This window comes from Bos mutus, chromosome 7 (genome assembly GCF_027580195.1).
Source record: "Bos mutus isolate GX-2022 chromosome 7, NWIPB_WYAK_1.1, whole genome shotgun sequence".
NCBI lineage: Eukaryota > Metazoa > Chordata > Mammalia > Artiodactyla > Bovidae > Bos > Bos mutus.
The window spans coordinates 21,870,557-21,896,973 of record NC_091623.1 but is presented as its reverse complement, the minus strand read 5'-3'; the positions used below and the strand labels follow the sequence as shown (position 1 = coordinate 21,896,973).

The window sequence follows — 26,417 nt, the reverse complement described above, 5'->3', positions numbered from 1 at the left end:
CAACTCTGCACTGTTTGGATGATCCTCTTCTTAGCTGTGTTAAAATGCTTGGGGAAGTTATTTTTAACTGGGAACAGAACATTCATTCTGGAAGATGTTCAGTTCCCTAATTTTATAATGAGCAGAAATAAATACTTTTGATGAAAGACTATGTAAACTACAGTAGTCCATCAATACTCGGGTGCAAAATCAGCAGACAATGCATTTTACGGTTTTTAGGAATGAAGGTGAAGCCTTAAATCTGGATCACTTGTATCAGTGTGGGAAGAAACAGGGTGGTGGACACTGCTAGACAGAATATGCTTCTCTGCTTGGGCACAATATTTTCTCATAAACAACAAGCTTGGGTGATGCCAAATGGATTCTATGGTTTTTATTGATTGTTATTACTTTTATTAAACAATGTTAGCATTATTAAAAAACAACAAATACTCTTGGAATATGTACATTCTATTAACGGATATAAATCAATCCTATTAACTGATAGAAATCGATCCAGGCTTTCACTGTAAGCAGTTAATTTTCAGGGTGCACAAAGGTAAGTAATTTATATTCCGAACACAACAATCACTTCTGGCTTCATCATCCAGTACAATTCACAGAATCCTATTATAGAACATTTTAGCACAGAGCCAATACAAATATGAAAGTACCCTCGTTCTAATGATTACTGAGGTGCTAGAGGTGGGTGTCGGCGATGGGGATCCTTCTGAGTTCCACGATCTGGGAGTCAGTCAAGGTGCCTCCCTCCTGGCTGCCTTGTCCGGATTCATTATCACTGACACTGAGACCAGCACCTGCAGCAGAAAAAGAATAAACACGAAACTCCTACCTATTAGTCCAGCAAATTAACAGTCAAGTTCCATTAAGTCATCACACGTCTATTTCCACTCTCTTAGTAAAGAGCTATACACTTAGAATACATATTATTGACACCTAACAACTATTAAACTGTATTTTAAATTCCTTTTGGTAGTTTCTGTTAAGTATAGATTAATTTCTAAAGACATGGATTTGTGTTCTCAATCTTTTTTTCCTGTTTCTACATGGTTGACAGGCATAACTTACTCCGAAGAACACCATTTCTTAATTGGGGGTTTATTAAAGTACAAAAGAAATCAGGCAAGTTAATTAGAACTTTTCAGTGCGGGGGGGGGGGTAGGATTTGCTGTTAGAAAACATATATCCTCCAACCCTACATCTACTGAACCTGGTAGGTCCCTCAGCCGACCCTCGGTGAGGGCAGGGACCTGAGAAAACCGTGCATTAACACATGGTATAGTATCAGCGCCCAGAAGACACTGGCTCTGAATGACTCAGATCTGATCCCAAGATAAGAATAATTATGTAACACAGTGCCAAAATCAGATCTGCACAGGAATCCCACAAAGCTAGCTGTTGATTGCAGATAGCACCCAGAATCTTTGTATTGAGGAAGTGCCACTATTTACTACTTTTTTCCCAACTCGGAATGATTCAGAAAACCTGACACAAGCCTAGACTAACACCTTGCTGTTTTCTTCTGAAATGTGTAAACACACAAACTCTCTCTCTCTCTTACACACACACACACACACACACACACACAGACACAATAGGGATATGGTCACAGGGTGTGCTGTTGGCTGAATCATCAGAGATTACAGCTCCCAGCCCCACCCCCTCTGCTGGGCACAAGACTGCCAACAAGAAAGAAAGTGAAAAGCCAGCTGCCCGGGCAGCTCATACTTCCCTTTCTACCTGGGGGGTAGGAAAGGCAGTTTTGCAGGGCTGGTAGCTATGGGAAGACAGTGGATTAGCTTCTTCTCAACCTATTTGGAGATGGAAGCAGGAGCCTGCTAAGGTTCTCCTTCTAGCCAAACCCTCCCTTTTTGGGTCTCTGTCCTTCCCACCCTCTCTCTCTTAAAGGCTGCTGTTGAAACCCCACTGCCTGGCTTTGGTTCTGTGACACCACACTGGCCCATCTTATCCTGTGGACCCTTTTCAAAGCTCTTCTGCTTTCTTTCGCATCTCCTCCTGCTGTCTGACCTCTGGAGGGCTTGTCTTCAGCCCAGCTTCAAGGCTGATCCATCTGACTCTGGCCTAAATGTCTCACTAGAGCCACTGGTCACTTCCTTTCCGCACCATGTCATTAATCAGCACTTCTGCCTAGAAGGCTCTTTCCCCGCCCCTCAACCCTTCTGCTTGGGTGCTTTCACTCTTCCTATAAGTGTCAACTCAGGGGGCATCTCCTGTGCTACCCGTGACAGCATGTTGATTCTCTTTAAAAATTCCTAGCTCTTCCATTGGAATATGTCCCCCAGGTCACAGGACAGCGCCCAGCCACTGCGCGTAATCAGTAAATGTTTGTTGAGTATAGTAATAAATTGTGCTCTGCATCTTAGTTCTTGAAAATGCCTCTTTAATTTTTATCACCAGTTCATCAGAATGTCCTGCTGATCCATTCTGCATTCCACTGCCTTCTCAAGAACAAACATTAGTTCCTATTGTAAACTGCAAGCCTGGAACTTGCTGCATTGTCTTTCAAGATACTAACCCGGCTGGACTTTACCAAATAGACATATTCTAGTCTTTTGCTGCTGTTGTTATCAGCCTTCTTGAATCCCTTATGGTGTTTGGCCCTACGTTTTAAGTAATATTTGAATTTGCCACACTGTCTTTGAAGGACAAAGGGCCCATGTTTCTCTGCCAGGGAAGCAGAGGAACTGCCCAACTTATAACAGAAGAACCTCCCACTGGATCAGTGACACACTGGCATTTTATAAAGTGGTGACTGAGGCCCTGAGGCCTATAGCAGCTTGATCTGAGTAACTCAAGGGTTCAGTTGCCCAATATGGGATTAACTCCAGAGAAACAGAAAGGACCTCAGCATTAGTACCAGGGGAAAGTGGGGCTTAATGTAACAATCGAGCACCAGCTCCCTCTGATTTCAAAGGTGGCCTGCTCTAAATGTCATTGTGTCTGCTCAGTCACATTCAGCTCTTTGTGACTCCATGGACTGCAGTTCACCAGGCTCGAATCCAGCTCTTTGCGACCCCATGGACTGCAGTTCACCAGGCTCCTCTGTCCGTTGGATTTTTCCAGCAAGAACACTGGAGTGGGTTGCCATTTTCTGCCCAGGGGATCTTCCCGACCCAGGGATCGAACCTGCGTCTCCCCACTGCAGGTGGATTCTTCACCGCCGAGTCACCTAGGAAGCCCCTCTAAATGACACTAGGAATGTATAAGCATCTGCCCAGCATGGCGACAAAGCATGCTAGAAAGAAGTTTGTGAACTGAGACCCTGCTGAGCAGACTGTGAGGGTGGGGGTACACAGGGCTGAGAGGCTGAACGTGGCTGGAGCTATACAAGTGACTGGCTGTTGCCTCCTTGTCCAGTAGCGTGGAGCCCTGAACCATGTCAGCAAGTTCTCGATGCAGCCTTCCCTGAGTCACCACATCTGTGTGAGCCACCTCATCTTTCAGGTTCCTCTCAGCTGACGTAAATGCACAATACCCAAATCCTGATCCCTCGCCGAGACTCAAGACAGAACACATTCTCCACACGAGTATAACATGGCAGAACTGGGAACACAGCCCAGGTTTCTTGTCTCTGTAATTCATTCAGTGGTCTAGGAAGGTATTTGGCAATAGGCATCCTGATATTCTGAAAAGCATTTTCGTGCTTAAATTTTAAGCTAAAAATTTATGAAAAATCCAGTAAGTGTGATGATAGTTAACTCTCCCTCTTGGTAGACTGAACAGGAGATGTCAAAGGAACTACAAGGAACAAGTCAAATTTATCCAGAGTCCCTGCTCGACATTTCAACATACTTTAGAAAGCATGACAGTAGTCCTGTTTTATAGACACAGAGATTGAGTGGGGATCAGAGCTGTTCACTGAGTGGCCCACGTTACATAGCAGGGAAATTCTAGAATGAAGATATACAACTGGACTTATTTTGTAAAATTTTACTTTGTTTTTGGCCATATCATGCTGCTTGTGGGATCTTAGTTCTCTGACAAGGGACTGAATCCAGGTCCATGGCAGTGAAAACCCCTGACCACTGGACTGCCAGGGAATTCTCTATTAAAAAAAAAAAAAATTATCCATTTATTTGGCTATGCTGGATCTGAGTTGTGTCATGTGAGATTTTCAATCTTTGTTGCAGTATGTGGGATCTAGTCCCCTGACCAGGGATTGAAGGTGGGCTCCCTGCATGAGAAGTACAGAGTCTTAAGTCAGTGGGCCAGCAGGGAAGTCCCTCCACCTGGACTTCTGACACCAAACGTAGGGTGTTGTCTTTTAATACATCCTATGGTCTCTCATACTGAAAAGCAGAGACATTACTTTGTCAACAAAGGTCCGTCTAGTCAAGGCTATGGTTTTTCCAGTGGTCATGTGTGGATGTGAGAGTTGGACTATAAAGAAAGCTGAGCACCGAAGAATTGACGCTTTTGAACTGTGGTGTTGGAGAAGACTCTTGAGAGTCCCTTGGACTGCAAGGAGATCCAACCAGTCCATCCTAAAGGAGATCAGTCCTGGGTGTTCATTGGAAGGACTGATGTTGAAACTGAAATTCCAATACTCTGGCCACCTCATGCGAAGAGCTGACTCATTGGAAAAGACTCTGATGCTGGGAGGGATTGGGGGCAGGAGGAGAAGGGGACGACAGAGGATGAGATGGCTGGATGGCATCACCGACTTGATGGACATGAGTTTGGGTGAACTCCAGGAGTTGGTGATGGACAAGGAGGCCTGGTGTGCTGTGGTTCATGGGGGTCTCAAAGAGTCAGACATGACTGAGGGGCTGAACTGAACTAATGGTCTCTTATGGGGTCAGCTCTAACTGTGTGACTTCTTTGTCCCCCAGGTTTCACGTGTTCACACATCTGTTTATAGAATACATTTCAAACTACTTGGCAGATATTCAGGCACCAACCTACCTCACTGTTTTCAAGAGTTATGAGTCAGCAAACACTCAGGTGTTACAGAACACATTATAAACATTTAAAACTGTTTTTAAGCATAATAACAAATAATTTATACCACATACTGAATTTCAATTCTGCCAGACACTACAGTAGACTCTTCTCATAGACAATTTCTAAACTTCATGAAAACTAACAATGAGAACCCTTATGTGATAAACGAGGATATTTGGCAAAACTAATAACAATTTGTAAAGTTTAAAAATAAAATAAAATTAAAAATAATTAAAAAAAATAATAAACAAGGAAACTGAAAGGTTGAGCTCCCTACTGAAAGCCATACAGACAGAAGACTGAAGAGCTAGGATCTCAACACAAACGTCTCTGAACTCAAAGCCCATTCTTATTTTCTATGACCTTTTGAAATGTGGCAGTGATACAAAGGTCGCACTCCTTCGATTGGCTTCTGAAGCAAAGAAATCAAAATCTTTTCAAATTCTACTTTTCCACTTTGATCTCCATCTAACTTTGCTCAGTACACTGGAGTGCCTAAGTTCTTGGAGTTAAATAAGTCATTGTAGTTTTATGTGATGCCTCTGAAAGAGAAATTTATTAATGGGTTCTTTGAGGAGTTCATGAATTTGGACCTTGATTCTGAATGTTTTCATTTGTGTTCAAGGACTTGGTATTTATTTTCTTCTGACTGAAAAAGAAATCATTTAAAGGTTTCCAGTAAGGAAACGTCTACCTGACATTAGTGTCACTGGTCTGAGGTAAAAGAAGGAAGTTAATGGACTAAGGAAGATGGGGAGTCAGATTAGTCCCTCTGGGAGAAACCCCAGTGAAAAAACACCCTGTTTCAAAGCCGAACACACTCGTGTCTCATTTGCTTGTGAAGAGCCTGATGGATTTCTTTTTCCTTCTTCTTTATTTTGGTTGTGCAGTGTGGCATGCTGGGACCTTAGTTCCCCAAGCAGGGATCAAACGTGTACCCACTACAGTGGAAACTTGGCGTCTTATCCACTAGCCTGCCAGGCCCGAGGCTGATGTATTTAGAGAACAACTAATTGAAAGATGCTATGTCCTCTTTCTAGAGTGAAATGTGAATTTCTCATACAGGGACAAATAATTTATTTAAAAAATGAAAATGGTCAATTGTGTTTTCTTTTTCTTTGTGTTCTTTTTTAAAAAATAAATTCAATATGGTTAAAATTCAAATGGAAAAACAAATCCATGACTGCTTTGGGGGCCAGGGCTTGTATTTTATACCAAATGAATTTCAAACATAAAATATATTAAATTAGGATAAAATTCTGTGTTGTGAGTAGAATGGCTATACAAGTTAAAAGAGAAAAGAGAATGGTGTGAAATCTCCAGCTGTAAAGGAAAAGATTGCTTGTATATATTTGAAATAAAATGAATAACAGTGGGCATCAAATTGCTCTGGTACTTAAACCCTTAAACCCTAAAATTTATAACAATAGAAATAATATTGTTTGATACTATTTAAACTCATGATGACACCTTTAGATGCTTATTTAGATATATGCAAACAGTAACACAGTTTTTCAAAGTTGTTTAGGGGTTCTAATGAGAAAGACTTGGAAGATCCACTGTTTCCAGTTTGACTTTGAGTGGCCCACAGTTAAGGTCAAGGTTTACAAACTCAAACATCACAGTTGCAAGGGAGGCTCGCATGAATCAGTGACACAGGGCTGGTGGGCACTGGACAAACTGAAGAGCTCACGTCCTACTGAAAGAGCAGCCATTACTCAGCTCCAATCAAGCGATGATTTTAAGCACTTTATTGGTAGATTTTTTTTTTTTTAATGAAGAAATTCTGGATTTTTATGGGATATCTCTACATTTTAAAATTTTGGCTCCTAAAAATGTTAAAAGTGCAATGAGGTTCAAATAAAACTCCCGGTTAAGCCAAACCTGGCCTGTGTGTCAACTGTGAATTCCACTGTGGACTGCCCCTTTGATTTGACCACATTCTACGATGGAAAGTATCTATGGGGTAGGACCTGGTTATTATAGTACCTCGTCTAAAAACAGAGGGAGCCAGTGTGAGAGACTGCTATTTTGGTCTTTTTAAGCATTTACTTCCTAAAAGAGTTTTGTGAACTCTAAGGAATGCTAAACTCAGTCTATAAGTAAGCAAGTCATTCCATGCATTCCTCAACGGAATGCATTTAATACTTGTTATATATATAGGACCCAGATCTAATTTAATTATGTTGTAGGAATTCATTTCATGCTTCCAGTGTCATAACAGCAGCTGTCTGCATTGCAATGCCGGGGACATAATCTACCCTGAGAATTATTTGTAACCTGAACGCCCCCTTTCAGTCCTAACTCGGATGAGCATTTTACACACTTGCCCCTTCCTCCTTCATGGAACTCTCTTCTCTCTAGTTCTCGTGCTGACCTTGCTACAGTGTCCTCTGTAGGCCCCTCTTCTATTCACTCTTAAGCATAAGTATTATCTTGGATGTTCTTGTTTCCTTTCCTTTCTCCTCATGTCTTGCATTCTTCCCTCTCTGTTTCCTTCCTAACCTCTTTCCATCTCATCTCTTAGCTTCCACTCTTCCAGAGTAAACTCATTTCTCCCCATAGTTTCACATGTAACTCCGCATGATGCCATTCAAGATCATCACCTCCAACCTTGATCTCTCACCAAAGATCCCAACTTGAATATATAAGAGCCACCAGGCTGAATGATCAAATGATCCAAGTCTGAACTCACCAGGGTCCCCTTGAGAGCAAATAAACGAGCGAATTCTCTATGTAAGATTCCCCAGTCTCCTAGGTGAGAATCATGAGTCTTTGATGACTGTCATCTCCGTGTTGCCTCAGCATTCCCCTTGTCCTTTTTCTTGCCACCTCCCAGATTTGAGGTTTAAATCATGTTTCTTGGGGCCATGGGAATTACCTCTCAATTTTTCTGATTTTGCTTCTAAATTTATTCTTCAGACTTCCCTAAGAGTTACTTTGCCTCAAAACCAGTGGGAACATGTCGTTCTCCTCCTCAAAAACCTCTGTGGCTTACTGAGTTCTATAAAAACCCCACCCCTTAGCGTGGCATCTGAAGAGAATTTTCTATCATGCAGAGTGTCAGTAAGTGTTCGCTTCCCCAGATGAATCTGTCGCTAACCGTGTTCCGGAAGCCACAGGTGAATGAAGTGGGTTTCTTTAGGACTTTTTAGACCTGCTAAAATGCTCAACTGAATACTGAATCTCTGCAGTTTCCCAAGTATATCTGGTCAGGGGACCTTTTCACTGAGCATGTCTGTGAATATCCCAAACAGGGTGCCAGCTGAAACCCAGCTGAGGAACTACAGTGATTTATCAACAAAGCAGGTAAACTACTTTCCAGGCTTTTCTCCTGCTGCCTGACTTCGCTCACCCCACTGCCCATCCCCTGCAGCCCTGAGCTTTGGCTAATTCTGTTCCCTCAGCCTGTAATGCCTTTCCTCTATGCTTTACTTACATAAACTCTACATATTCTTCAAGACATAATGGATCAGATTTTTAAAAAAATTTCCTTGAATCCTCAATAATTAATAATAACTCTTTCCACTACTTATCTTACTCTTAATGTCATGTTTGTGTGAATGTCTATTCCGCCAAGCAAACTCTTAAATTTCACCTTTCTTTCTTTTCTTCCTCCCTCCCTCCCTCCTTCTCTTTCTTTTTTTCTCTCTCTCATTCATTCATTTTCCAACAACATCTACAAAAGCTTTACCAACTGCCAAGCACTGATCTGAACACAGGAATATATATAATAGAATGTACTTTCGAATAACTGTTTCAATAAATTCATCTGAGCACAGACATATCTTCTTGAATGTTTGTACATCTGGAAATGTGAAAGTTCACTGAACTTTTGGTAGCAGTGACAGATCAACATTTTTCTGAGGAAAAAAAAAAGAAAAGAAAGAAGATGCATATTTGATTGGAAAACAGCTCTCCATGGGGGTCACAGACTGGTGAAGCTGAATATATAGGAAGATCCAATGAAATACTATATATGATGGCACTTTAAAAACTGTAGAACTGTACGAGAGACACGTTATGTTGCCTTTGAAAGTTTCTGCCTCAAAGCTACTCCATAAGAAATTCTCTTTGGCAGGTCAGAGGCAGAACTCTCTCAGGCAGGTTGCTACCAGATTCTTACAGTGCTGAATTTATCTCAATTGGTGTTCTATCCAGCAAGATTTCAGTGCACAGATATTTACATCGAGTTAAAATATGCCTTTTTCTTAGAAGCAAATTGTCAATTATTTTTAGGTTGTCTCATATTTGGTGCCAAGAACAAAATATCCTAGAATTCGGCTGGGATTAGGAATGGGTCATGGGAATTGGAATGCGCTAAGGGTGACATTGTACTTCTGAAACTTCATGGGAAGAAGATATAAATCATAGCAGAGCAAGAGTGCTTCCTTCTAATGGGTCTGTGGGTTCACATACCAGTTTTTAATGCAAATATCAAGTCATCAAACTCCTGGGACTCCTCATCGGCTATTAGTGACCCCTGGCCATATCCTCCAGAGGAAGGGAACGTGGCGCCAGTTTTGTGGGCTTGGCTTTAAGTCAGGGCTGGCCTGACTGGCTTGCTGGAAGGATGCTCTCTCCCAGTCAGGTGGCACCTTTGGGATGGGAAGAAAAGGAAACCATAATATGAGTACATAGATATTTATCCTGAAATCTATCTGAGCTATTTATCTCTATACCTCATTACAAAGACCAAGAGCAGGGGAAGTTGAACTGTTTATAGACGTAAGACATTTAATTTTACCTGTTCCTCAGAAAAGTGCGTCTTTTCATGACACACTCTCGCCTGGTGACACTAAACAATTTCTCTATGAGAATTACTTGTAGATTTCTATGCTGTAATGTGTGGAGAAGGAGAAGTATCTTTTAACCCAATCCATACATTAATTGTTTTTCACAGAATATGTGCAAAAAAAAAAAAAAAAAAATGGTTAAAAGTATAAGACCTAGAAAAGAGCTCTCCTAATCTTTAAGATAAAACATAGAATTTTAAATACAGTAGCTATCTACGAGGATATACTTAATTGAAAAGAAAAGCTCTTTGATAGAATTCTAAAGTCCTCCTTTTTAAAATTTAAATGATGAAAAAGAGAGTTTTATCTTGAAGTGAGTAAATATATTTGCTTCCTTTTTGGTTACTGCTTAAAAAAAAAAAAATCCCTTAATCCTTCCTTTCCTAATGCTTTCCCTTCTCTGCCTGGCTTTTCAGAATGTGTCCGCCAGTCCCTCGCTGACAGCTGGAGCAGGGCCAATTCCAAGCTTCTGAGGAATGCAGGGCGCACTTGAGGGCACGGCTTTGTGCTACACCCGCCACGGACATTCAAGTAGCGGCCCAGGCCAGGAACTGAACCGCCACAACTGCCGCCTCCCAATACAAGGCGCTCTGAGGGACTACAGGATGCCTCGCAACTGGGGAGAGGGATCTGAGGGAGGGACAAGTCAGTCTGAGAGAAGAGGAAACCTTAAAACATTTCCTGAAGCAGCAGAACATCTGGACTAGCACTCTTCAGGACAGTGATGGTGCAGTATGGTTTGGTGGAGCCCTGTGAGGCTACAAACATTTTATACCTTTACTCTCCATTATGATGGCTACTGAGCAGTTGGACGTGGCCAGGGTGGTGGATGAATTGAATTTTTACTGTTACTTAAATTTGGCTAGTTTAAATTTAAGCAGTCACACGTGGTTAATAGCTAGTGTATTGTACAGTTCAGATCTAGACAGATCTAAACTGGGTAACCAATCAAAGAGACAAAAAAACTTGTTTTAAAGATTTACTCCTGCACTGCTGATCCTGGCAATATTTGTTTCTATGGTTATCAGCTGTGATGTGAAAATAATTCAGTTTTAAGAACTTCTGGGATATAGAAATGGTACTAGGTTGCTAAACATTTAAGGGTACTAAACATATATGCCAGTCTTTAAATATGATACTTTATTTGTGATCACTTAATTTTCACCTAACATGAATAAAATTGCTTTCAAAATTTAACATGAAAGACAACAAAACATATCACTGAACAGGCAGATTATCTATTTATCTATCCACCTATTACCTGTTTTCTTTTCAGATATATGCACTTTGATTTCTTGATTTTTTTCAGGACACAAACACAAATACTGTTTCCCTTGGCTCTTTAATATAGAGACACTGATATAAGCTCTGTGAGGAATGGTAGGCAGGCTTATCTTAGGCACTGCAGGAATTGTCAGGGTAACCCTCCTGACCGTGTCTTCCTGGACAAATAACTTCAGGTACGTTTTAAAATACGAGCAGTGGTGCCAGTGCTGTGGCTGACACTATTGATGGGTTGGTGGCAACGTGATTTAGACATAGGAACCCAAAACGACATGGTCAGGACCAGTGGGAGGTTTGTTTGTTTGCTGGGATTGAATGGTGAATTGGGATGGGCAAAGGAAGAGAGCCGTGAAAATATTTTCATGCGGGAACCGTATTTGAAACACCATTTCTGAAGCAGATTTAGTCACTGCAAGGACAGAGGAGCCCGGCGGGCTGCAGTCCATGGGGTCACAAAGAGTCGGACACAACTGAGTGACTACACACAAAGGTCAAATTAGGAAGCTTCTGGAAAAAGAAATGACAAATTACATGCTGACTTCCCAGTACAAACCACTGGTGAGCAGAGCTCACAGAGCACAGAGGAAGAAGAATTAGATAACAGACACGGTACGGCAGTAAGCACAGCAAATATCAGAGATCAGAGAATGTCAGTAGGAAAAGGATCTGAAAGTTACATGGCACCTTTTAACTCGTACTCTATAAAATGGAAAGGCTGCGTATGAGACAGACAGACAGACAGACGGAGCAGGAGAAAGGGCAAGGAGAGGCACCTCCTCCATAGCACTGATAAGATTCTGGGTGGACTTGCTGATCTCGCCCCCAGCAGCAGGCATTCCACTCCCGGGGGTGAAGAAGGCGGTGCTAGGTCCTGGGTGCCCATTCATTTCCACTGTGTAGCTGGCCTTCATGGGGCAGCACGTCTGGTTGTGTAGAATGAAATAGACCACAAAAACGTAAAGTCCCTGCAAAAGAAGAGAACACTAGCATGTTAAAGGGAAGCCTGCGACCGTAGCTAAAGAATAAACATGATTGAAGCACAGCTGCCTTTCTACAAGTATTCTCCAAATTCTCCTCAAAGCTGGGAATGACAAAACGTGTTTGAAGCAGGAGGCCGTTGCAAATTTTGAATGGCACAAAGGTTCTTCAATGTCATTTGAGAAAACTGCCTTCTCGCTAATAAGTCATTTTTTTCTTAGTTAAAACATCAGAACTCTGAAATCTAGCTCTACTAATACCTGAATACAGACCTGCAGAGAAATGTGTCTGTCTGATTCACTATGTACCTTTTGTTTTACAGGGCAATCTCTTGCCTTTGAAAAAATTACTGTTTTTTTTCTTCCCACACCTATTGCACTCTCTTCTTTAATTTTTTTCTCAGCAAAATGGTGAGTAATGCTCCAGCCACCTTAGAGACTGAGGCAAGGGCAGGACTAATTAAGCCTTCTGCTTTTGCTGATCTATCTCACCTACTTATCTCAGTTGGAAATAAAATCACTGCATAGGGATTCAGTATGGATTGCTTAATACCTAGCATGCTTCTCAGCGAACATTACATGAGGACGACAAAGCTATTTCATGCCTTCTTAAACATCTGCTGCCCCTTTAAATTCTTTTGCAATCTAGTCAAACTCGACAATTGCTCTGCTTCCGTCACAGGGAGAAACTCACATTTTGCAATTGTGTTCCAGACATTGCCTACACTGGCTTTCCTTCATGATTTCTACAAGGGGTCTACTGTATACTTCTAATCATGCTTCTATAAAGCTTGGTAATTTTGACCTTTACACTCAGCCAATAAAATATGTTAAATTGTGCCTTTTGTGTCTATTAATACTGATGTTTAAGTTTGGGAAGCAAATAAGAATCTCCTTAGTTACTAAAATTCTTATATTAATCCATAAAAATGAAAGTAAGACACACAGCCTGTTAAAGAAAAAAAGGAATTAATGTCAAAACTTCATAAAACACAAGTTAAGTATGGTCAGTTTTGAGGTCTGCATTCTCCCATGGCCCCTAATATTTCTGACAGTGTGGAAGCAGGAAAGCAAACAATATTGTGGACTTAAGGCTTGTACCTGCTGGAATAAATAGTAAAAAGTCTATTAGAAAATCCTCAAGGCACAAGAATCACAGCTAACTTTTAATGGAAAATGAAATTAGAGGACAGTCTGAAAGACAGGAATACTAACATTTGATCTCTGTTGCCATTTCTGGAATATTGTTATAAATTAGGATTTTCTCCTCTTTGTACTGAAATAACCCCATCCTGAGTTGGCATCCAGTCTATATAATTAACAACTCTGTTTTGAAATCAGTGGTTTATCTGCTAAAATATTTTAAAATGCAATTACTCTAACCATAATGCAAAATTAGTAACTGAAACATTAATTTCCTTTTGAATTGGGCTTGCTTTGGTTTTTTGGAAACAACATTAATATTCTAAATTACGTAGGGTAAGCGAATTAGCTTCACGTGCAAATGATGTCATGCACATTAGCAGAAACAAATCTTCCTGAAAACACACACGTCCAGCATTTTTCTTGTACAAGTAATTTTTCACATGGGTATGACTTAACTATATTGGCCACAGCAATAGACAAAACAGGAAAAAAATTAAACTGTCAGCCTTGAGAATTGTGAGAATGTCACTGATTTATTTCAGGATTTCTCTAAGTGTGACTAAGTGATGGGGTAAAAGCTAGATTGGAAAAAAAAATGTCCTAAAAATTCATCTCCAAGGACCCATTTGTTAAAACAGCACATTCTCTCTTGTTTGTTTTTATATCAAGCCTTTTGTGCTTCAGAGGAGGAACTATCTGCTGAAAATAACTTGCATGTGAAAACTGCATATGCTGTTTTGTTTTTTTTTTTCTTAAAAGCGTATTTACATATACAGTAAATACTCTGAACCTTTTAGATGTGTATCAGGAAATATAAACACTGTTAAAATGGAAAGAAAAGAATGTTTAAATGCAGATTGTATGACATTTGCCTGTGTCCAGTTCAGGCTGGGCAAATATAGAAAAAGGACTTTCATTATCCAAAGTACTCAGCTGTGGAGGTTTCTGACCTCAGAGTAAAAACAAGTCCCTATTTCAAAAGCTGTATGTTAAATCTCAGGTTGTCCTTTGAATGTGTGTGTGTGTGTGTGTGTGTATGCGCGCGCGCGCGTGCTCAGCCACTCAGTCATGTCTGACTCTTTGCGACCCCATGGACTGCAGCCTCCCAGGCTCCTCTGTCCATGGGATTCTCCAGGCAAGAATCCTGGAGTGGGGTGCCATTTCCTACTCCAGGGGATCTTCCCAATCCAGGGATTGAACCCACGTCTCCTGCATTCCCTGCACTGGCAGCAGATTCCTCACCCCTCTGCTGTATGGCGCTCTGTAAAAGAATTTTATAGAGCATCTAGAATCCCAGTTACTCAATCCAATGTGTTGACTTACCCCTATGTGCACTGCCAGGCAATGAGACGCAAGGATAGAACAGTTGGCTCCTACTCCAAGTTGCTAACGAAGACAATATCCTACTAAATGATAGATTAACTGTTTCTGAAGCAGGATATATATAATTCATCTGTCCTTCCTAGTCTTTATTTAGTGAAAGCTTACAGAGAAGGAGATTCTTTCTGTGTATTGCTGTTTTGATTATTTTACTGGATTTCCTACTACAATGATGAAAAAAATGCTTTCAAAAAATCTTTAGTTGGATTACATCTGGATTGGCCAGCTCGGAATTTATTTTGATGCAGGAATTTAAACTTACTAGCAAGTGCTCAGTGAGACACAAAGGAGACCATAATGATCTGAAGCAGCAGTCCCCAACCTTTCTGGCACCACGGACCAGTTTTGTGGAAGACAATTTTTCCACAGACTGGGGCCGGGGGGATGATTCAAGTGAATTACATTTAATGTGCTTTCATTCCTATTATTATTACATCAGCTCCACCTTCAATCATTAGGCATTAGATCCTGAAGGTTACCCCTGCTCTAAAGGAGTTAATAAACACTCTTAACATCATCAGGGAGCAAATAAGTACAGGAGATTTTGGCTGCTTATCTCAGCAATTTATGTCAGTTCCACACAAGATGGGAAAGAATCAACATTGCCATTTAACAAATTCACCCAAGAAGCAGTGGCAGAGAAGTGGGGAAACAGGAAGTTGACTAAGCTGCTTGTCTCTGAAGGAAGTGAAGTCTCAGGGTTTCATACTGATTTGAAAACCTCATCTAAGTGTCCCCTCTGAGGCCTAAGATGCAGCCCTCAGCTAAGAACAGTTAAGCTTTTAAAAGCTTGTAAAAAGATCTCAGAGGAGGGTTTCCCTGGTGGCTCTGCTGCTGCTGCTGCTAAGTTGCTTCAGTCGTGTCCGACTCTGTGCAACCCCATAGACAGCAGCCCACTAGGCTCCTCTGTCCCTGGGATTCTCCAGGCAAGAACACTGGAGTGGGTTGCCATTTCCTTCTCCAATGCATAAAAGTGAAAAGTGAAAGTGAAGTTGCTCAGTTGTGTCTGACTCTTCATGACCCCATGGACTGCAGCCTACCAGGCTCCTCCATCCATGGGATTTTCCAGGCAAGAGTACTGGAGTGGGGTGCCATCACCTTCTCTGCCCTGGTGGCTCAGTGGTAAAGAAAAGGCAGGAGACACAGGTTCGATCCCTGATCCAGGAAGATCCCACATGTTGCTCCCCCATGGTGCAGAGCATCTAAGTCTGTGTGCCACAACTGCTGAGACTGTGCTCCAGAGCCCAGGAGACACAACTACTGAAGCCCTAGAGCCTGTGCTCCACAAGAAGAGAAGCCACCGCGCTGGGAAGCCCATGTACCACAACTACAGAAAAGCCCGCACAGCAACAAAGACCCAGCACAGCCAAAAATAAACAAATAAATGGGGGAAAACAAAGATCTCAGGAGGGTCACACCAGGTATCAAGCCATAACTAAAGGCACACTGTCTTAGTCAGCAGTCCTTTTTGTCTCTGCCTTTCTCATCCCATAATTTCTTCAGGTTACAAAAAAAAGTGGTTAGATGGCCAAGAGGCATGTGAAAAGATGCTCAACATTGCTCATTATTGGAGAAATGCAAGTCAAACCTACAATGAGGTACCACCTAACACCGGCCACAATGGCATCATCAAAAAAAATCTATAAACAATAATTGCTGGAGAGGGTGTGGAGAAAAGGGAACCCTCTAACACTGTTGGTGAGAATGTAAATTGTGGAGACCAGTATGGAGGTTGCTTAAAAAGCTAAAAATAGAACTGCCATATGACCCAGCATCCACTACTGGGCGTGTACCCTGAGAACAGCAGAACTCAAAATAGACACATGTATCCCAGTCTTCACTGTAACACTATTTACAATAGCCAGGACATGAAAGCAGCCTAGGTGTCCGTTGACAGATGAATGGTAAGGAAGATGTGGTACGTACATACAATGGAATATTACTCAGCCATACAAAGGAACAAAATCAAGTCAGTTGAAGTGATGTGGATGAAACTAGAGCCTGTCATAGAGAGTGAAGTAAGTAAGAAAGAGAAAACCAAATGTTGTAGACTCACACATATGTGCAGAATCTAGAAAAATGGTACTGATGAGCCTATTTGCAGGGTAGGAATGGAGATGCAGGCATAGGGAACAGACTTTCGGACACAGCATTTTGGGGAAGGAGAGGGTGGGATGCATTGAGAGAGTAGCATTGAGATATACATACTGCAAAGAGTGAAATATTAATAGATGGCGGGAAGCTGCTGTGGATAGCACAGGGAGCTCAGCTCTGTTCTCTGTGATGGCCTAGAGGGGTGGAATAGGAAGGTGGGAGGGAGGATCAACAGGGAGAGTACACATGTATATATGTGACTGATGCACGATGTGATACAGCAGAAACTAACACAACATTGTAAAGCAACTGTATTCCAATAAAAAAAGCAAAGAAAATCAACTACAGTAAACGAACCAACCCACTTAACAGCTGCCCAAGCTCATGCCTTTAACTTTATTTGTCTCTAAATAATGTGACACATAAGTTCGTTATTTTGTCTGCGTTCTGAGTGCTGGCCTGCACGCACAGCCAGTTGGAGTGAGTGCGACAAACCCCATGCTATATCCTCCGCCTGTGAGAATGGACACACCCGCACAGCAAGAGCTCTCAGCAGTCCTGAGCTAAATGTGTCCAGCATCCTGACATATTGATTCCATGTGGCCTCTATTTCTAATATTTATTTTAGTTTCTGGCAAAAGGCTATTATATATGATAAAAATATACCAGTGACAGTACCTGCTGCTGCTAAGTCGCTTCAGTCGTGTCCGACTCGGTGTGACCCCATAGACGGCAGCCCACTAGGCTCCCCGTCCTGGGATTCTCCAGGCAAGAACACTGGAGTGGGTTGCCATTTCCTTCTCCAATGCATGAAAGTGAAAAGTGAAAGTCAAGTCACTCAGTCGTGTCCGACTCTAGCGACCCCATGGACTGCAGCCTACCAGGCTCCTCCATCCATAGGATTTTCCAGGCAAGAGTACTGAAGTGGGGTGCCATTGCCTTCTCTGTGACAGTACCTAGCAAGCCATTAAAACACAAAGAACTGACTCATATTAAAAAACAGGGCTTTTCTGGTTGGCTCATATGGTAAAGACTCCTCTTGCAATATTAAATTATTGTTTATATTAATTTTATAATATAAAACACATATTTTATATTAAAATGTAAATTTTATGAATATGTGTTTTATATTAAAATATAAATTTAAATTATAGCACTTAAATATTTGAGGAATAAAAAGCTGGACACCTATAGGCAATGAAAGATTGGACTTCTAGACACCACAGATCTCATGGATGCCATGAGAGCTGAACAACTGAGCTATCAGTAGCTGGAACTGATTATGGATGAGGCATATCATGACTCAGAGAATTTGAAAATACAGGAAGAGGTTTGGCTAATATAAAATTCCAGTGGATTAAGATGAAAAAAAAAACCGATTAAAGGAATAAAAGAAGCTAATCGGTAAGAAAAATACTCAAGAATTGGTAATTACTATCCATGAAAAAGGGAATTCAATGAACGTAACTGAAGATGAATGAAAATATATAATATTAACACAAGAAAAGGTTCCTGGAAAAAAACCAAAAACTTTAATCCACAGATTGAAAGTATTAACTATAATACCATATACCAGGGAAATTTTGATATAGATTCCTTGATACCACATCATAGCCTTATTAGGTGTTAAACTTTAAGAGATTCCAAAAGAAAACAAGCCAGTCTGTTAATAAATGGTAAATTTTAGGCTGCCTTCAGATGTCTTTATATCAACTTTTAGTGTTAAAAGATAATGGAGCAATATTTATTTAGTTCTGTGGGAGAAAGAATATTATATTCAGCCAATATAGCATTTGAAATTATCAAACATAAAGACAATGCTGGGAATGCAGCATTCATAAATTTTCTTGAGTAAAAAACTTAAAAACCAAACTACATGATAATAAAATATAACTAATAAAGAGAGGAACTGTCCATACCAATGAAAAAACAGAATTCAGTAATGATGATGGCAAAAGGATCATGTAAAAGGTACTACCATCTATGCATTTAGATACTGGAATTATCTTACAATTATGAGAATTAAATTTATAGATTCAAACGTAAATGTTAAGCCTAGACAAAGTAAAACATAAAATATTAACCCCGTATATATATATATATAAACCCCTATATATATGTGTGTGTATGTGTATATATATATACATATACATGCATATATACACACGTGTGTATATATACTCATACATATATATACACGTGTGTGTGTATATATATACACACACACACACCTAATGTTCGGAAGAGTGAAATGGGAGGAGACCTGAGTATTGATGATTTCATCATCTTTTATAGTATGTAGTCAAGTTGATACTATAAAATTGAAATACCTAGGTTATAAAAAACAGTGATTCCAATCCTTTACTGTATTTATAATTTCTTAAGAGACACCTTTTATATTTCTTGTGATTATTAGAATATATTTTGTGGAAGAGAAGCACTTTTTTTGATATTTAACAGTTATTTCTCTTCCATTTTAGCTTTTCTCAAGACAAATTCAAATAAATTGAAATTAAATTTTGTATATTACAGAAACTATAATATGGTCACATATTTAAAACATTTATAAGTAGGCATCCAATCATATTTAGTATGTCTAGAAAGATATCTGAAATGATGTTCACATATGAACATCACTTTTTTATTTTAAATGTGATTTTTACTTTAAAATAGTCAACAGTCTGTGACAAAATGACATATAATACATAAAGTAGGAATGATTTGTTAAATAAACCTTTATATGTAATGACTTACTTGCTCTTTCCAGTGTTCTCCATTAATTTTCATAGAATTAGATTTCTCTCCCATCATTTCCCTTTCCCTTCAGTCTGTATAACTTCTTTTTAGCATTTCCCGATGCTCAGATTTTTTGGAAATAAATTCTTTCAGCTTTTGCCTGAAAGTGTTTTTATTGTACCTTGCTATTAGAGGGATATTGTCACTGCATATAGATTTGCAGGTTAACAGGTTTTGTTTGTTTGTTACAGGACTTTAAAGGGGTCATTCCATTGTCTTCTGGTTTCCAGTTTCTGATGAGAATAGTATTAACTTCTATTATGATTTTCTTGAATACAATGTTTCCTGCACTTCCCCAAGCTGCCCTCCTGATCTGCTATTCAGATTTTCAAGAATTTGACTATGATATGCCTAAGGATACTTTTCTTTGCTTGGGGTTCTCTAAGCAATTTGGATTTGGGTTTGTGCTAATAAACTTGGAAAATTCCTGGACATCATAATAGTCACTTAATATTTATGAAGATTACTTATGGATGAAGTTTGAAGTGACTTTAAAAGTTTTTAATCTTTATATTTTTATTATTTGTTTCAATTCCTATAATAAATCTTTATAATTTTTCTAAAAATAATGATTAAAAAAATAGTCTAAGCAAATTTGTCAATATATTAGTAGTGATCAAGTTTTTTTAACAGTATCTTTTATTTTTATCTTTATGTAGATAAAGAGTATATAGACACAAGGACCATTTATTAATACTGCTTTTTTTTTTCTGTTTTTAAAACTCTGAAGCACAATAATATTAAAATAATAGGAATAATGGTTTTGGAGACCTAAGGAAAATGTACAATTTCAAAATCTCCAGGTATATGTTAATTCTGTTATGAAAAATAGTTAAGAAATAGGTGGTCTAATCAAAACCACCTATCTTTTGGATAGCCTAAGAAAGAACACAGAACAATGCAGCATAAAGAACTTAGAAGAATGAAATCTTCAATAAAATTAGGCTATATTTTTTCAACTCAAAAATTACAAATTTGGGATTATAAAAAAAGAGTATCTTTGATTCAATGGTAACCTCCTAGAAAGCAAGACATTATGTCCAGTTAGTTCACTGATGCAATTTTTAGTTCATAGGTTCTCGGCACCCAGAAGGAGCTTAAGAAATATTTGTTAAATAAGAGATTCTGGCTTTTAATTTTCATTAGTGACAGAGAGTAGGATGGGGTGGGGACAGGCAGGTGTTGGTTCGAGTCCTCTCATTTTCTCACTATAGTTAGGTAATTTGGGAGTTGCTCAATAAAAATTCACTTTGGCTCAGTCTTTGTGTTTCTCACATTACATGTGCCAAGACTCTTGCAGGAGAATGAACACCCACTGATGGCTGGTCTCTGCTCTTCTGGGTCTGTGCCCCTCTGGTGGTGGGCTTGCTTGGCCGTGAACCTCCAGGTGACTTCCTGGCTGTGTCTGGCTTCTCTGCGGGGCCTGAGTTTGCATATTGCTGCTGCCTTTTCCTGTGACTGCTTCTCCTTAGAGGGCTTCACAGCTTCTGCTTTTGCTCTCCACTTGGCAGACACCCCTGTGAAGTCTCCGTGGTTTCTTGCTTCTGGCGTCACACAGAGCTGCTGACCTACTGCTGTTTTGTATCACCACGTGACTTAGCAGCAGAGACAACGGATTTCGTACCAACGACAGAATTGAAAAGACCAATACTGTATTTATGCATCTGTACATTTTCTTCAGGTGTGAGAAAACTAGGAATTTCATCTTTCATTGATTCACATTTTTTTAACAGCTCTTTTTCGCAATTTAACTTGCTTTTGTTAATTTTCTTATTTACAATTAGATTCTTCAATCTGACGTGTGTATTAAATATACAGAGAAAAGGAAAATAAGTGAGTTATCTTGATGGCCACCAGCTCTCAGTGCAATTGAAACATTTAGATGCTTTGGGAACAACTATCACCCAAATGCTCCTAAAAATATTTGGATGGGACAGTAATTACCTAGTGTTCACCATGGGTTATATCAAGTTCTTCTAAAATTCCTTACTAATTTAAGGGCTGCTATTCAGAACAAGGAGAAGGCAATGGCACCCCACTCCAGTACTCTTGCCTGGAAAATCCCATGGACGGAAGAGCCTGGAAGGCTGCAGTCCATGGGGTCGCTGAGGGTCGGACACCACTGAGCGACTTCACTTTCACTTTTCACTTACATGCGTTGGAGAAGGAAATGGTAACCCACTCCAGTGTTCTCGCCTGGAGAATCCCAGGGACGGGGGAGCCTGGTGGGCTGCCGTCTATGAGGTCGCACAGAGTCGGACATGACTGAAGCAACTTACCAGCAGCAGCAGCATTCAGAACAAAGAGAGTCAATGGAAGTTCAGTTAGCTTAGTCTGCTGGCTTCAGAGATGTTTGTAACTATATTATCTGGGTAGCATGGCTTCACTTTCAAGGTTGAGGCTTAGACCGATGTCTATTCTAAATTTTGTAAATTCTAGGAGCAATAACTGTTTGTTTTTTTTTTTTAACCAGAAATATCCAGATTATAGATAAGATACCTTTTGTTTTATACAACTAAAGTTTCTATCTGCAATTTAAGAACCCTTTTTTCTGTATGTCACTTATGGGCAGGAGAAACATCTGGTCAGTCTTTTTTGGGATGGATACTCATGAATCAGAAGACAATTATTCAGTTATGCCTCAGCAATTTCATCTCCAGATGGCATGGTCCCTGTCCTTCAGTTTTTCCTCTTGAACCTTGTCCTACATGACTTTATCGCAGAGACTCTCAATGTTCTTTATGCTTCTGTTAAGTTTCAAAGCATGGCATGCTAATCAGTTGTGATACTACTTATCAGGAGCAGGACTATTTCTGACGAGATAGAAGGGACTGAAAATTAAAGTTGTTTTTTTCTGTAAAGTTACAATAACACAAACCCCTGACCCCACCAACACCCTGCTATGAGAGTTCCCAGATAAGAACATGTTCAGAAGGACATACTGAGTTGGGTGGCAGGACTGAGAACAGACAAGGCTGAAAGTGATTGTAAGAGAACTGAGATGGAACTAAAGAGTGGAGGAGAGGCCTAGAATCTGAGGGTAATTTTTAAAGGTTTTAATAGAAAGTGGAGAAGAGATTCCAGTTGGATTAAGCTTTGAACATGAAAAATAGTTTTAACTGAAATTACAAAAATTACCAAACTTTACCATGACTATTTAAACACTGTTATATTTACTAGAACCTTAAAACATAGTTTGAAATTATTTTTGGTTTACTTTGAGAAATCTCTGCCATAGGGAACTGGAAATACCCAGAATCTGTAGACTAAAATACTATTATTATTAATAATAATAAAAATGACAATAATAAAATAGTTAAAGTGAGTGAGTTGTTTCCTTGCCTCTGGGGTGGTTTTTCTATGCAGAACAGATTATGCAAAAGTTTACTATTATTAATAGTCTTGTCTAATAGTAAAGTCTGTAGCAAGTTCAGCAAAATCAGTACATTTGTACACTTAGAGCAAATCACACACATGGCAAATCACCAAGATGAACACTTTAAATATCTTACTATTTTATTTGTCAATTATACCTAAACAAAGCTGAAAAAAGCCTATAGTAACAAATAGGACAAATCACTGATACGTATAACAACATGAATGAATCTCAAAATCAGCACGCTGGATAAAAACGTCAGTCATAAAGAAGTGCCCACTGTATGAGTCTATTTATACAAAATTCTAGAAACCACAAATTACTATACAGTGACAGAAAGCAGATCAGTGGCTCCCTGGCTATTGGAGCAAAGGGAAGGATGGTCTGCAGAGCGGCCTGGGGAATCTTTGGGGGGAGATGGAAATGTTCTCTGTCTTGACTGTGGTTTCACAAGTGTGTAACCACCTGGTTTTTTAAAGGCTGAAGAACAAAATAGGGTTTTGATTTTGCTGTTTTAATAAAGTGAACGCTTATCTTTAAAACCAAGGGGTCAACAAACTTTTCCTGAAGGCAGTCACATAGTAAATATTTTCGACTTAGGAGGGCATATGGTCTCTGCCGAAACTACACTGAAATTTGTCTCATACAATTTTCCCAGGTCATAAAATATTATTCTCCTTTCTATTTTTCCTAACATTTATAAATGAAAAAGCCATCCTTAACACTATAAGAGGACTTCCCTGGTGGCACAGTGGATAAGAATTTGCCTGCCAATGCAGAGGATACAAATTCAATCCCTGATTTGGGGAGATTCCACATGCCATGCAGCAACTAAGTCTGTGTGCCAAAACTACTGAGCCAGCTCTGGAGCCTGGAAGCTGAACTACTGAAGCCCGAATGTTCTAGAGCCTGTGCTCTGCAACAAGAGGAACCACTTCAATGAAAAGCCTGAGCACTGCAATGAAGAGTAATCCCTATTTGCCGCAGTCATGACCAACCTAGACAGCATATTAAAAAGCAGAGACAGTACTTTGCCAACAAAGATCTGTCTAGTCAAAGCTATGGTTTTTCCAGTAGTCATGTATGGATGTGAGAGCTGGACTATAAAGAAAGCTGAGTGCCAAAGAACTGATGCTTTTGAACTGTGGTGTTGGAGAAGACTCTTGAGAGTCCCTTGGACTGCAAGGAGATCCAAGCAGTCCATCCTAAAGGAAATCAGTCCTGAATATTCATTGGAAGGACTGATGTTGAAGCTGAAACCCAATACTTTGGCCACCTTATATGAAGAACTGACTCATTGGAAAAGACCCTGATGCTGGGAAAGGTTGAAGGCGGGAGGAGAAAGGGACGACAGAGGTTGAGATGGTTGGATGGCATCACCGACTCAATGGATGAGTTTGGGTAAACTCCGGGAGTTGGTGATGGACCGGCAGGTGTGGTGTGCTGCAGTCCATGGGGTGAAAAGAGTTGGACACGACTGAGCGACTGAACTGAACTGAGAGAAAGCCCACGCGGCAATGGACAACTAGCACAGCCAAGAATTAAAAACAAACAAAAAACACGGTAAGAACTTCTCAACACAGTTTTTGGTCAGAATCCTTTAAATCGCCTTTTCAACAGTCCTCCAAAATTTAGCATTCAGGTATTTGTTAATAACTCTATGGGTTCATTTTAATTGTTTGGACAGTGATAGGTGACCAAAGAACAGGGCTGATGATGACGAAAAGGGAAAATTGACTTAGAGCCCATAAAAGTAAGAGAAAAAAGAGAAGGGATCATTCTGCTGTGGAAACTAAATGAAATATCATCCACGTTGATGTGAAAATAAGTATGATCATTGTAAGTACTAGACAGGAGGTCAGGAAAAAGTTAGAGAGAAAGAGACTTAAGTGCAGAAATAGCTGTGCACTGTTGAAAGCTGAAGCCATTATGGGTGTATGATTTTTTTAAGGAAGACACTGACTGTAGAGGAAAATGCTGAGTGCTCAGGACTCAGCACAGCTGCAGGACACGAACAAGAAGAATCATTTAAGGAACTACCAACTGGTCAGGCAGGTCAGATGAGAGGACAGCCACACGGACTACACTGGGAACCCCAAGACAAGACTCAGCTCCAGGAGGGCGAGAGGTCCACATCACTATAAGCGGATGTTAAGAAGACGTGAAAAGAGCCATTTTTTCACTGCAGATGCAACAATTATCTGGGAAAAACACAAGCAGATCACTCCCTATCCTAAGAGGACTTGTCCCTTGATAGCACTATGTATTATATATTTCAGTCTATTGTCATCCCATCTAGAGAGCAGTAAGAAGAGATTTAAATACCTAATACACAAGGTTGTCAAGAAAAAGGGTACCCTGAGGTTAGGGAATGATCTGACTCATTACATGAGATCAGCCAGTTTAACTACATGCTGACACTGGATGGGAGTTTTCTTCCCTCCACTTCACCCACTTCATTCATTATTATTCTCATTCAGAGCAAAAGACTGCAGAGCACAGAGTTTAATACCTTTAAACTATGCACTTCAGGCGTTCCATCTGAAGATACTGAATGAATGTTGACAATTTCACATTTGCTACAATGGATGTTTCTTCCTGCCAATTTTAGGTCACCTCTGATACTGAGGTCCCTTTGGGAGATGCCCAATTTTTGTACTTTTGACTTATTCCTGTCCCACAGGTTGCTGAAGGCAGCCAGCCAGCCAATGACTCATAACTACTGGGCTTCAACATCTTTTATGCTGCTTTTGAAAGGAAAAAAAAAAATCTAGTAAGCTTTGAAGAAATTATGCATTTCATCATAACATGGTTAGTCAAACAGCAAAGATGATCTAAATGGCCTTGTTTTAGAAATATTTTTGCATGAGTCAATTCCAAAATAAGGACACAGTCCATGTAGACTTTTATAGAAATGTGGAACTCAACATCTTATGATCCACTGTACTGGAAACAGGTATAAATTTTGCACTGAGGAGATAGAGATTTATCACAATTGGCAAGACTGGCAAATTCTGAGATATCTCACCAGCAGATAAAAACTCCAAGTTACTACACTTCTGGGAATCTTTACATTTACAGATTTGAGTTAATACAACATGTAAACAGAAATTAATAATTCCAGATATTAAGAACTAGCTATCATATTGTTGTTGTTTTGTTATTCAGTTGCTAAGTTGTGTCTGACTCTTTGTGACCCCATGTACTGTAGCCTGCCTGGCTCCTCTGTCCATGGGATTTTCTAGGCAAGAATACTGGAGTGGGTTGCCATTTCCTTCTCCAGGGGATCTTCCTGGACCAGGGATTGAACTCAAGGCCTCTGCATGGGCAGACGGATTTTCTACCACTGAGCCACCAGGGAAGCCCATATTACATATTATCAAAATATTGTTACTATTTTCAAATACTCTTTTCTGATGATTACTGAGCTACTTAGTAGGGAGAAATCATTTTGTACCTTTTTGTTGCGATTTTCTAGAAACAAGGATACTAAGATATCTCCAGTAATGCTCTATAGAAAAGCTAATTTACTAACAAACTTCTAAAATGTATGGATATTTTAGTTTTAAAGAGCAATAATTTAAAGCAGCCCATTCATTGTTA

The 26,417-nt window shown here is 39.9% G+C and overlaps 1 protein-coding gene across 1 annotated transcript in view; it reads right to left on the bottom strand.

The window, feature by feature from the left end:
- Nucleotides 1–232: 232 nt before the first annotated feature.
- The window catches only part of ADGRV1 (adhesion G protein-coupled receptor V1), a 542,489-nt gene continuing 516,304 nt past the window's right edge, over nucleotides 233–26,417 (bottom strand). Inside the window, 4 exon segments of the mRNA XM_070373127.1 lie at nucleotides 233–797; nucleotides 9,385–9,484; nucleotides 9,486–9,563; nucleotides 11,819–12,010. Coding sequence (XP_070229228.1) covers nucleotides 679–797; nucleotides 9,385–9,484; nucleotides 9,486–9,563; nucleotides 11,819–12,010 — 489 coding nt within the window. The 3' untranslated portion in view covers nucleotides 233–678.